At 32.8% G+C, this 12,774-nt stretch overlaps 1 protein-coding gene across 5 annotated transcripts; it reads left to right on the plus strand.

Moving 5' to 3' along the window:
* Positions 1-763: 763 nt before the first annotated feature.
* LOC136210652 (uncharacterized) lies at positions 764-6,498 on the plus strand. 5 transcript variants are annotated; one of them, XR_010678135.1, is made up of 8 exons: positions 764-1,567; positions 2,425-2,656; positions 2,786-2,861; positions 3,738-3,839; positions 3,917-4,010; positions 4,646-4,755; positions 4,887-4,925; positions 5,074-6,498. XR_010678135.1 is itself a non-coding variant. In XM_066002015.1 (8 exons), the coding sequence occupies exons 4-8, from the start codon at positions 3,998-4,000 to the stop codon at positions 6,109-6,111; spliced, it is 303 nt and encodes a 100-aa protein (XP_065858087.1). In that variant the 5' UTR covers positions 1,574-2,656; positions 2,786-2,861; positions 3,738-3,839; positions 3,917-3,997; the 3' UTR covers positions 6,112-6,498. The 5 variants fall into 5 exon arrangements, 4 of the variants coding, with proteins under 4 accessions (XP_065858087.1, XP_065858089.1, XP_065858088.1 ...); XM_066002015.1 differs by lacking the exon at positions 764-1,567 and having other exon boundaries at positions 1,574-2,656; positions 5,074-5,131; positions 6,029-6,498; XM_066002017.1 differs by lacking the exon at positions 764-1,567 and having other exon boundaries at positions 1,574-2,656; positions 5,074-5,131; positions 6,091-6,498.
* Positions 6,499-12,774: the final 6,276 nt, after the last annotated feature.

The following is a 12,774-nucleotide window of genomic DNA, read 5'->3' on the forward strand; positions in this document are numbered from 1 at the left end:
AAAGAAGGTGTAGGGGCGGTTTAAACCGCCCCTATAAAGTCCGTCGGTAAAAAAAAATCTACCCCGACGGAGACTATTTTCGTCGGTAATCTGTAGCTCCGCATCCCTTTGGAGACGGATTTGGGGCGGTTGACAAAACCGCCCCTAGAGCTTGTAGGGGCGGTTTTAACTGCCCCTACACATGAAAAAAACTGCCTCTATAGGTAGTTTTTGTTGTAGTGAATCTACATCAGAATAATAATGAAAAAACTAAAAGAGAGAAGAGAAATACAATAAAATATGAATAAAATATTTTGGTTAAATTTGATGTTTCAAAAGAGTTGAAAACTAAACTAAAATATTTTGGTTAAATTTTATGTGGAAAATTAAACTAAAACAGAGAAAAAAAGGAAAGCACGCAATTCTCCTCACGTAAGTTTTGTTTTTCATGCGTTTTTTTAAAAGTTCTTAAAATAAATAAATTATAAATGTCATCTTCAACCTTTTTCTCTGGGCTACGCTCAATAGATAACTGTGAAATTTTGGTTTTGGTCAGAATTAATGAGCATGCATGGGAGTCCAAAATTTTCTAACCCCAACTGTAGATTCATATCAATAAAAGTCGACCAAGGTAATAAAAGTCGACCGTATTGAAACCTATGCTTGTGAAGCTTTAAATCAAAGTTGAACAGGTATAGTCAACAAAGACGTGTGAAGTCTCCTTTCAAGCTTGGTATTTAACTTGCCAATTATACCAACATTTCCATCTCATATCAATGAAAAATGCAAACCAATCTTCTCCATATCATCTCTTTCTTCATTCTTCTTTCTTCAGACCTCCAATTTGTATACCCGCAGTCGCCCAACAGCGAACCATATCGAAATTGCAGCGCAGCATTTAACTGCGGAGACATCACAGAAATAGGATTTCCTTTCTGGGGATCAAACCGCTCGGAGTATTGCGGCCATCCAAAATTCCACCTTAATTGCAGTGCTGAAACAGCAAACATCAAAATCGAGGAATTCAATTACATAGTTCTTGACATCAACACCAACTCCAAGAATCTCAAGGTCGTAAGAGAAGATCATATAGGAAACATATGTCCTGAACCCCATGTGAACACCACCTTAGATTGGCAAGTCTTAAGTTACGGTTCGGATGTTCAGAATATGAGTTTATACTATGGTTGTCCTCCGACGTCATCTATAATTCCAACAAGTCAATATTCTGCGACGTTTACCTGTAACGATAGCAGCGGTTTCTTCATGACACGAGATTTGGATAATTCGAGTCTGATAAACTATGGTGGATTGTGCACAACAAAGGTGTTAGTTCCTGCTACTGAATCAGCTATTAAGACATTGGAGGGAAATATAAGATTATCAGTGGATAATTTGTTGGTAGCTCTAGATGAAGGTTTTGGGTTGCAATGGGAAGTAAATAATTCGATTTGTGAGGCATGTTCTATTTCTGGTGGAGTTTGTGGTTATAACAACTCTTCATCATTCATTTGTTATTGTTCTGATGCTCAACACCAATCGTTTACCTGCGGAGGAACTACAATAAATCAGAATCAACCCCAATCAGGTCTGTCCTTTTCTTTCATTCAACTTCAACTTTCCTTAGGTTAATTATTTATATAAAAAATTTACACCTTAGAATATAAACACACCACATCATCTTAAATGCTAAAATATATTTCTCTCCAAATCAGAATAGACCCAAACTAAAAAATGAAATGCTCCACTATATACTTACTTTCTAAATTTGTTTAAATCTACTTATTAACCCATAAAATGTATATAGGTTAAGAAAGTTTGAAGGGTTAATATATAAATTTGAATTTTTGTTTTAGAAAAGTTAAAATGTATATATTTAAGAAAGTTTAAAGGTTAATAGAAAGTTTCACTATAAGAAAAAACGCCAACACCGACACAATGGACCGACGCAAAGTTTTGTGTAGGAATCACCGACGGAACACCGACGGAAAAGATGTGTCGGTAATCACCTACACATTGACCTACACATTCCTAGATTGTGTAGGAAATTTTAGACGGAATTATTCCCGCCCCAATTACCTACACGTTTAGTAGGTGTTTTTAATTGTAGGTGATATCACCAACATATTATAATAGTCACCTACCATAAAATGTGTAGGAGATAAAATTATAAAAAAATTTATATATAAACATATATATTGTCACAATAAGAAAATAAATTAAAAATTAAGTATACTATAAAAAAAAATTATATATATTATTATTATCGGAATAAAAAAGAAGTAAATTAAAAATTAAAAGGATTAAAAAAAAATTAAATATATTATTATTATCAGAAAAAGATATTAAATTAAAACTTAAGAGGATTAAAAAATTTTATATATATTAACAGAATAAGAAAATGTTATTAAAAAATAGAATAAGAAAATATTATTAACAATCCAGAGTATATATAGAGAAAGAGACGCCCAAATCTCCTCTCAACCCTAACTTTCATTTCCGCCGACTCGACTCGACTACACAAAGGAGACACCCAAATCTCCTCCTTTCTCCTATCATCGACGGCGCCGGTGCCAGTGTCCATCATCATCGGCACTGCTTCAGTTTGTCTCACTACTCTCATTCCACTCTTACTTCATCTCTTCCGTTCCACTCTCTGCGATTTACTCTCCAACTGGTATGTGCGATTATATAGGATTAAAATTTGAACTTGTTGCTTTATTTTTCTTCTTATTTTTAATTCAACTATTAATTTACTCTAAACCGTATACCTTGTTTTGTTGTAATCGTTAAAATGATTTTGCAGGATGGATCAGATGGTCTGTGTTTAAAGGTTTGGGATTGCAGTTGCTCCTGGGCTTAGTGTATTAGCCTTCTCTGAGGTTTGATTATTTAGTCTTCTGCTTTTATTTTAAATAAATAGAAATCTTATACTTCTGGAAATGATTGCAGGAGATTCTTCATTAAGTTCATTTCGATGATTGTTGCATTATAATTTTTGTTGGGTCTTCAGCTTTGAAGGGCTTGATTTAAAGTGTGTTAAGTTTAATTGTTTTTTTAGAAATGGAACAGATTGTTCCAGAATAGGTGTATTTTACCGTTTTATACTTAAATTTTACTAAAAAGTTGTACTTTTAGAAACAAGGCAGATTGTTACGATTTTATAGTTTCTTAAGTTGAGATTTCACACTAGTAATTACCTATATATAATAGGTTAGATTCAGAATTCAATGTAATGGTACAAATTGTCAACTCATCCATGTGTTTGTTATTATCATATTTTTTTAATGTCTTAAGTATTTCATTCTACCTATAGGTATAAAAAGATGGATGACATACATAGGTCTTGGATGTACAAGAGACACAAGCCCGATGGGCTCATTGACGGAAAAAATTAATTTATTTACATATTATTTGCTAAAAAACTGCACTTGTAAGAATTTGAATACAATGTAAATGTACTGTAGAAGAAATGCTAAATTCAAGAAGATGATTGTATTAACTACATATGGTTCGAGTAATTACTATTTTTTAAGGAAAATAAAAAAGGAAAGAAAAAGAAATAATAATGAAGTAGCGTGCAGTTGTTTTTTTTGTGATGATATGGTTAGCCACAATGGATATAGATAAGTTTTATTTGGTGATGTGGAGTGGACCATCGATCTTATCACTTCTGTTCTTTGCTTTTATAATGCAATTCTTGAGTAACCTGCTGTTAAATAAAAGCAATTGCATATTTCATATACTCTGAATTGCAGGTTGATGTGAGAGGGCCATTTCTTGTCAATTTGAACTCTTCCTGTCATATTGAATACTCTCTGATCATTTCAATGTTAAGATATTCTAAAGGAAGCAGAAAGGTTGGCTATGTGTCTTAATGTCTTTTATTTTTATCATAAACAGAGCTATGTGTTGACTTATTTATGTTACTTTTCAGGTCAAGTATTCACCGATGTAGTTGGGAGTCCATATTACGTTGATCGGGAGGTGCTTCTTAAGCATTATCGACCAGAGGCAGATGTGTGGATGCGGTAAGATGTTTGGCAAATCAAAATTTTCTTTGTTGATGCATGTGCATGTGTGAACAACTGTGGATTTACTAGGGGTCACCGAGAGTTCGTTGACCCCTGACTTGGTGTAGCTATTTAAGCAGGGATTAGCACACCCAACATCTTATTTTCTGGAAAATTTTGATATGAATGATGCTCATCAGCAAGAAGCTAAAAATGCCTTGTATAGCTTGGCAGGTAAAATAATTCACTGATTAGATTTTTCCAAGACCATTATCTTTTTCAAGATATTATGCATATATGTATGGTAGTTTCAAATTTATTTTAGTTCATTAAAATCTCTGAATAGTTTTAAGGATGACTTCTTGCATTTTTGGTGTTGTTTGTTTATAGGTTGTGATGGATTGAATTGGAACTTTGTGTAGATAGATCCTGTTTTATTCTTTTTATGGGTTTCTTTCGTTGCTTAGTTAGAAATTGCTTAAGATCGTTATAGTAAAATGTGATTTGTTGATCGTGACATTAGATTCTTCAAGTTTTAGGTCTGTTAATCTTGGACATTAGATTCTTTTTATAGGTTTCTTTCATTTTCGTGTTAGTTCATTGTTTTCGAGTCAATTGCTGGGCATTAATCTGTATTTTGGATTGTGTTTCAGAGCCGAAGAGCAAGGTCAGCTACAGCTTGTGGAGCGAGAAGATATCGATGATGAAGAGGACTTGTTTGAAGCCATTGACAAGCGTAAGATGCCAAATCAATGCGGTTGTGGTTAGTGCTCAAATTGAATCTAGGCTTCAGTGCTAAATTTATACGATACTAGAACTAGATTTCCGTGGTTAGGATTTATCTCTTGGCTTTATATTCTCTAACTACGACGTATGTCTCTTTTTCTTTCTCAGAATTTTGGTTATATAGCAGGAAGTGATGCTCTGATCAAAGTAAGTTGTACACTCTCCGTTCTATTTAATTCAAGGAGATATTATTCGATGCAATGGGTCAAGTTCTCATACGTAACAAGAGAAGTAATGTTAGTCTTCAAATCTGTTAAAAGTAGCTAAAAGGTCTGATTCTTGTTTATCGTGACAGAGGAAGTCCGTTATTTGTATGACGATAGGAAGAAAAGCCTTGGATAAACTCTTGGGAGGTAAATCTAAATTATACTATTAGATGCTCCTGAACGTCAACTCTTGTGCAAATTGCTCGTATTCGATTGATATTATTTTTGTTTTTTAATTTAACAAATGCGGGATCGAGACTGTGTATAACGGAAGCATTTGGGGAATTCCGGTAAGAAAAATTATATTCCAGAATATAATTGTATCCTATGTTGTTTGATTACGCACATATTTGTTCATAAATCACAACATATTTTATTTTCTATTTATCTCATTATCACTCTAGATATGGGAAAACACCGCTTGCTCATACTCTCCGTGTCTCTACATAGGTTTCTCTTTTAGGCCCTGCTCTTCGATCTTAAAAGTTGTCTAGTCTTTTGGTTTTATTGTTTGTGAAATAATGTTATTTGACTTCAAACATTGACAAAGAATTTTGGCAAATTGGTTGACCTAGCCTTGACATTTGAAAACAAATGACGGTTGCTCACTGATTAGATGAGATTTTTACCAAGAAGCGGATGCTCCAGTATAATTGTCTTATTATTTACTTTGTACTTAATAGTCTGAAATCAAATTTCATTTCGCAGTCCTTCCTTTTATAGATTCAAAATATTTCTATCATAAGATGAAATTATGTAAATTAACACAGTTGTCATTAGCATTATTGTTATGTACATGATCATTCATATAACAGGACACTGCAAATAATTTTTTTTATTGTGTTTGCGGCTTCCTACTAGTATGAAAGGTGGTAACGGAAAGGTTGCCTACATGGATACTGAGGGCACTTTGTATCCTGATTTTGTCTTCTTTCTGATAGCAGGACTGGCATTATATCGTAGTTCTTTTCACTTTAAAAAATTTGAGATTAATTATCTTCAAAGGATGCCTAATTGGCTGCTTTCTATTTTCTGCTTAACTAGAGGCACTTGCAGCCAGCCTGATAGGATTTTTCCGATTGCTGAAAGATTTGGTATGGATGCAGGAGCAGTACTTGATAATGTAAGAACCACATTTATCCTTAGAAGCTGGGTCTGATTATCAATTGATAATGGTGTTCGTTGAAGGCGGAGGTATTGCTGGGTATTTCTGGGTTTAGGTGCATATTTGTTTGGGTTTATTGTCGTCTGTGTATTTCATGCTTGCTCTTTTTCAATTGTCTTTTGAATTATGCATCTTCTTGTTGTTTCCTGAATTTTATTTAATTAGCTCTGAATGTTTTTTTTTGGTTCTCCTAAAAATTCAATTTTAGTTTAGGTGATTGTCTATCTCAGAGTTATTGTTTTTATTGTTTACTTCAGTACAAGATGATTGGTTATTTTGTGGTGTTGCATTTCCTGAACATCTTTTGAATTTTTGTACTGCTTGCAATATATATATATATATATGAGTTTCCTTCAATCCAAATAAAGTAATAAAAGAAAGTATATAAATAATTCTAAAAATAAATTGGCAATTCCGAGGCAATTTCTGATGCAATATATGTCGGTAATTATTTAAATAAATATTCTGAAAAATATATCACCGACTCTGTGTCGGTGATGGTGTCGGTAAGACCGACAAAAATCACCAACTAAAATGGGTCGGCAGCACCTACCCATATAACCGATACATTTTGTATCGGTGATATCTCCGACCCAGCCAAATATTTGTCGCAACCGGTTACCTAGGAGGTCAACGCCCACACAGTGGATTTCATCGGTCTTCCGTCGGTGATGATGATTACCGACACATTTTTGGTAATCACCGACGGAATTTTCCGTCGGTGATAGCGTTTTTTCTTGTAGCGTTTAACAAAGTTTGAAGGGTTAATAGATAAATTTGAAAAAAGATTTTAGAAAAGTTAAAATGTATATATTTAAGAATGTTTAAAATTTAATAGATACATTTGAAAAACTCATAAATTACTGAGAGTAAACATTAATGAAAGGAAGATTATACTAAAAGAAAGAAAAAACTCCACAACCCACTTACCCGATGTGATTCGAATCCATAACTTCTACGGTTATAGGTAAGATCTGAACCAATAGCCTAATTTTTTTTAAGACAAGTACATTATTAAAAATATATTAAACCAAAAATAATATTTAGGGTTGGAAATATATGGTGTTTTTAGTGAATTTTGACAGTTTGGTAGACTTGGAATGGAATGAGTAGAAGTCTTTTAAAAAAAATTAAAAAATTAAAAAAATAATAAAAGAATTTATTTTTTGAACAAAGAATTGAAAAGTCTAATTGTCTTTTCAAAAAAGAAAAAGTCTCTATATATATTGGATAATATTTATTTTTCCTAAATACCTCAATGATTTACAGGGGAAATAATTCATTAGTCTACACAGTAATATGTATTATATTAATTAGTATATCTGTTTTTAAAAATATATATGAACTCTGAGTTTTGACAAAACTAACTATTAGGTTCATATATTTAAATTTTATATAAATAATGTATTTATCTTTTTACCATTAATTAATATAGATATTAGTTTTAGAATGCAATTGGTTTTTTTAAAACTCAAGGACTTTAAATTGTGTTTTTAAAAATAGAGGAATAAACTACTATAATATAATATGTACAAACCCATAAACTATTAAAATATTCACCTATTAATTTATATAGATGTTTTTTTAATTAAATTTTAATAAAAAAAATGAAGAAAAGTTTTGTATTGAATTTTTTCTTATATTAATGTGAGTACGAAAACTAATATTAATTATAGGATTATATTATTATTTAGTATATTTTAATTAAAAATATGGAATTAAATTTATAATAATATAATATTTTAATTTAAATAATAGTAAATATATTTTTTATATGATATTTTATTTACGGTGTTTGTAATTTATGTATCATTATATAATATCTTAAATTTTTTAATAAATAATTATAAACAAATAATAAATTTATTTATCTATCATAAATTAGTTTAGTATTTTATAATATTCAATAAATCAATATATATTCCACCAAAAAAATAAATCAATATATATATATATATATATATATATATATATATAAAAATAGAAGTAAATACCTTTTATTGAATAGGAAGTTGAATCTCCTTACGAATTACATCAGAGAGCCAATGTGGTGCTTCTGTCGAAAAGAACTCGCTAGCATTGGAACGGGCATGCCTAGCCGTAAGGTGGGCTGCCTCATTCGCTATACGAGGAATAAATGAAATATTGAAATCAGAAAAGCTACTTAAAATAAATTTGCAATCTTGTATTAAAGAGCCAAATTCAGATAGATCTTCAGATGAGAGCTGGTCTTGTCCGTGATGGTTTTCGCATCTGTTTCAAATAGAACCTGCCTGAATCCCATCCCTGCCATCCATAGTAAACTTGTTCTAAGAGCAAGGGCTTCGATAACCTTCGGTTCTTTCATGCCACGGATGAAGCTACTACTGCAACAGATTAGATGACCTATTGAATTTCGAACAACAACACCAACACTACATGATCCTTCTGATTCGAACAGTGCACCATCGACGTTGCATTTTACCCAGCCGTGTGGTGGGGGACTCCAGCAAACTTCGACTCTTCGTAAATCCCGATCTGAGTTTCTGATATGTGTTCCCTTGTTCTGATATGCCTTCCAGTCACGAACCAATTCTCTTGTCCCGTGTACCACCTGTATAGCCGACAATAAGTTTCCCGTCCAGACCAGATGGTTCCTACGATACCATATGGCGTGTAGAGCAATTAACAATGTTTCCTTCACTCCTTTTGCTGCTCGACTCATTTGTGCTAACATCCATTTGCCTACTGTCGTATTAATCAGTTGTGGGGCAGCCATTCCAACTTCGCCCCAAATCTCAGCTGCTGCAGTGCAAGCGGTGAAGAGATGAACATCATTCTCGGTGCTCAACCTACAACATGGACAAACATTAGATAGATTGATTCTTCTCAGCACCAGCCTATCACAAGTTGGAAGACATCCTCTACATATTCGCTATAGGAACGATCTCAATTTAGGAAGGACTAATAGGTTTCACAATTCCCGCCACCCTTCACTGTTAACACCCGGATTTACTCTCTCCCTCCCCGTCTTATATCCTGATTTGACCAAGTACGTTGCCTCCTTAGTCCAATGCCAAACCATTTCATCCTCCTTTGCTTGATAAGGTAAAATAATATCTAAGATGGCTTCAGCTTCCGTTTCATTAAAACAACCCATGATCTTGCCCCTATCCCAAACTTTCGATACTTCACAGATTAGGTCTGCTACTAACATATTCTCCAACCCCGAGATTCGATACGAATTGATACGGAACCCCTCCAAATTCGGGCCCAATCAATATATTAATTTTTTTTTATAATATTTAACTTTTTTTCATTAAACCAATTAATATTGATATTCGGGAAAAAAAAAAAACATCTAAACCTCTTAAATTTCACTTCCTCAACCATGCCTTAAGTCTTCCAAATTAATCATTTCCTCAACCTGAGAAAATTAAAAAAACCTTTCAAGCACTTTTTATTTTGGATTTTTTTTATGGAAAAGTATATACATTTCATTAAAGAAAAATACAGAATGAACATGAGAAATAAAACCTCATATAAATACAAACTAAAGTTAGCATAAGATCCATAAAGAAAATAGAAAAGACCACATAAGACAATAAAACCAAGGGAAAAGTACGAAAAAAATATATGTGGTTTGCCTATTTTACAAACAGAGATATGTGGTTTAAAAGTTTACAAATAAAGGTCTGTGGTATGTTTTATTTACAAAAAAAAAGTATTATAATTACACAATTAAGTTATGATTACAACTAAAGATATTTTTATTTTTAAAAAAATATTATTACATATCAGCAAAACATAACAAAAAAAAGAACTTCCTAAATCGAAATAATAAATAATATGGTGGAATTTTACGTTTTTTACTAAATTGATCTTTAAATTTATTTTACACCGTTTCAATTTGTTTTTGGGATTTTTATTTTGTCAATATATAAATATAATTGAAAAAAACTAAAAAATGCTCTTATTGTCATCAATTACTTAAAAGGAGCGTGGTTTACGACATGTATTTCAGAAAAACCCATGTGGTTTGTTTTTACCAAAAAAAGAGAGCGTGGTTTACGCCGTTACCCGAAAAACGGAAAATGGCTTAATACCGTTAAAAAAGTTGACGTGACACATGGGTAAAATGGCTTAAGAGCGTGTTTTCCTTCTTCTTCTTCTTCTTCTTCTTCTTCTTAGAGAGAGAGAGAAAAAAATAAAAAAATAAAAAAAATCGATTTTTCAATTTTACCCCTGTGCCACGTCAGCTTTTTTAACGGTGTTAAGCCATTTTCCATTTTTCGGGTAACGACGTAAACCACGCTCCTTTTTTTTGGTAAAAACAAACCACATGGGTTTTTTGTGAAATACATGAAACCACAAGGGATTTTTTTGGAATTTACCCTTTTAAATACTTTGTTTTGTAAAAAAAAGCATATCACATACCTCTATTTGAAAACTTTTAAACCACGAACCTCTATTTACAAATAAGGTAAACCACGAGCATTTATTTCGTACTTTGCCCTAAGAACAATAAAAGGAACATCTAAAAAAATTATAAATAGACCACTAACCACGTAGATATGGTCTTCTTTATTTAGGACATTTCAGGCGTGCGGATCTACGTCATTTCTACTACAACCACGTAGATATAATGAACCACTAACAAGATAAAACGTTGCTCTTGCTAAACTCGATATAGGTATAAATAAAAGAATTATAAATAACAAATGCAGTTCAAACAGAAAAAAGAGATTTGATAAAATATATGGATTCACAGGGGCGAAGCCAGCCTAGAGCCCGGAGGGGCTGAAGCCCCCTCGACCACCGACTCTATCATTGAGTTCCGATAGTTTGGCCCCTTATAGCCGCCTTAGTATTAGTTTATATACACTCTATATATTATTATTTCAATATTTTAAAGTAGATTATATGATTTAAAGTGCATGCTTTAATTAAAGAGGCTTAGGTTCAATTCTCATTAAGGACTCTAATAGCCATAATGGATTTCTCTAACCTCTAAGGGATGGGTAATGAACCCGGATCTATCAATAAATAAATCAACAGATTTAGGCTTACCTCTTGCAGTGCAGATCCGTTGAACAACGACGAAAGTAATCAACCTTGACTCTGTATCACCGATCTAGGAAGTCACTACCCCGAATGAGCAATCTCCGTTGTTCCACGAACTAAAAACGCTACCCGATAACAAAGGGGGGAGAGTGGGGGCTAAGAGAGAGGGAACTGCCGAATTACCTTAGTGCAGTCTTTGATATTTTAGTTTAGGGTAAACTAGTATAGGTAGTATATTATGTCTTTGGTGTCGGTTAGGTTTAGCCTCCATAGCTATCTATTTATAGCTAGGCTAAACCTTAACCCTAACCCTAACAAATCAGGTTATAGGGACATAAATGGATTATTAAATGGACCAGACCCCGTTTACTTTATTTATTCCTACACTCATCAACCTAGTTTTATTTTATAATTTTTTTATTTATTTAAATTTTATTTTGCAATAATTATAGAACTACGTTACCATTATTATTTAATTTAATGGACTCTTTATTTTCATACACTTTTTAACTCATTTTTATTATGTATTTTCCATTAAAAAATTGATTTTTTATTTTTAAAACTCAAATAACTTAATTTCTAAATTAAATTTTAATTTATGAAAATATAAAAAATTGAATCGCCGATGGCATTGTTTTTTTCATTAAGTTTTTGGACATCATTTATCTTTTTCGGTGGTTCCATGTTAATGATAGCCTAAATTTTGTTTAGCTCACTTCAATTCCTCTTTGAGAAAGCATAAACCCTAACTATTTGCCCGAACCTACATCAAAGGTGCATTTTTTCAAATTCAGCTTGAGCATGTACTCTCTCTGTCGTAATGCCTTGAATCTGTATATCCTGTTTCCTATTCGGAGTAGTATTGCGTTTCGGATTCCTAGTTGGATTAGGATTCGTGGGGACGTTATGGGATCATGAGTTCCTAGTTGGATTAGGATCATGGGTTCCTAGTTGGATTAGGATCATGGGTTCCAAGTAGGAGTAGCTTAGATTGGGTATTATATATAAATACCCCATTATGTAAACCTAATCATGTAATCTATTTTTCTGCCTCCTAATAAATATTATTCTCCTTTCTGCCCGTGGACTAGCCAACACAATGTTGGTGAACCAAATAAATCTATTTTTTCGATTGTTTATTAGTTATCTTTCGTTAATTCCGCATAACAAACTAGTATCAGAGCTTTCAGTTTCCGATCGGGGTTTTGTTTTTTGGAGAGAAAGATGTGTGCGATGAACGTGAAAATCGAAAAGTTTACTGGGAGAAATAATTTCAGTCTATGACAGATCAAGATGCGGGCTTTGCTAAAACAACAAGGTCTATGGACGTTGTTGAAGAAGTCGACGGGAGAGGTCACTGCTGAGATGGCAATTCTAGAAGAAAAGGCACATTCGACAATTATATTGTGCCTCGCAAATGATATCATCACTGAGGTCTCAGACGAAGAGACTGCTGCCGGTCTGTGGATGAAGTTAGAGAGCTTATACATGATAAAATCTCTAACGAACAAACTTCTTCTGAAAGAACGTCTGTTTGGCATGCGAATGCAGGAAGGTACGCAAATCAGGGATCATTTAGATC

This window comes from Euphorbia lathyris, chromosome 1, assembly GCF_963576675.1.
Source record: "Euphorbia lathyris chromosome 1, ddEupLath1.1, whole genome shotgun sequence".
Lineage (NCBI taxonomy): Eukaryota > Viridiplantae > Streptophyta > Magnoliopsida > Malpighiales > Euphorbiaceae > Euphorbia > Euphorbia lathyris.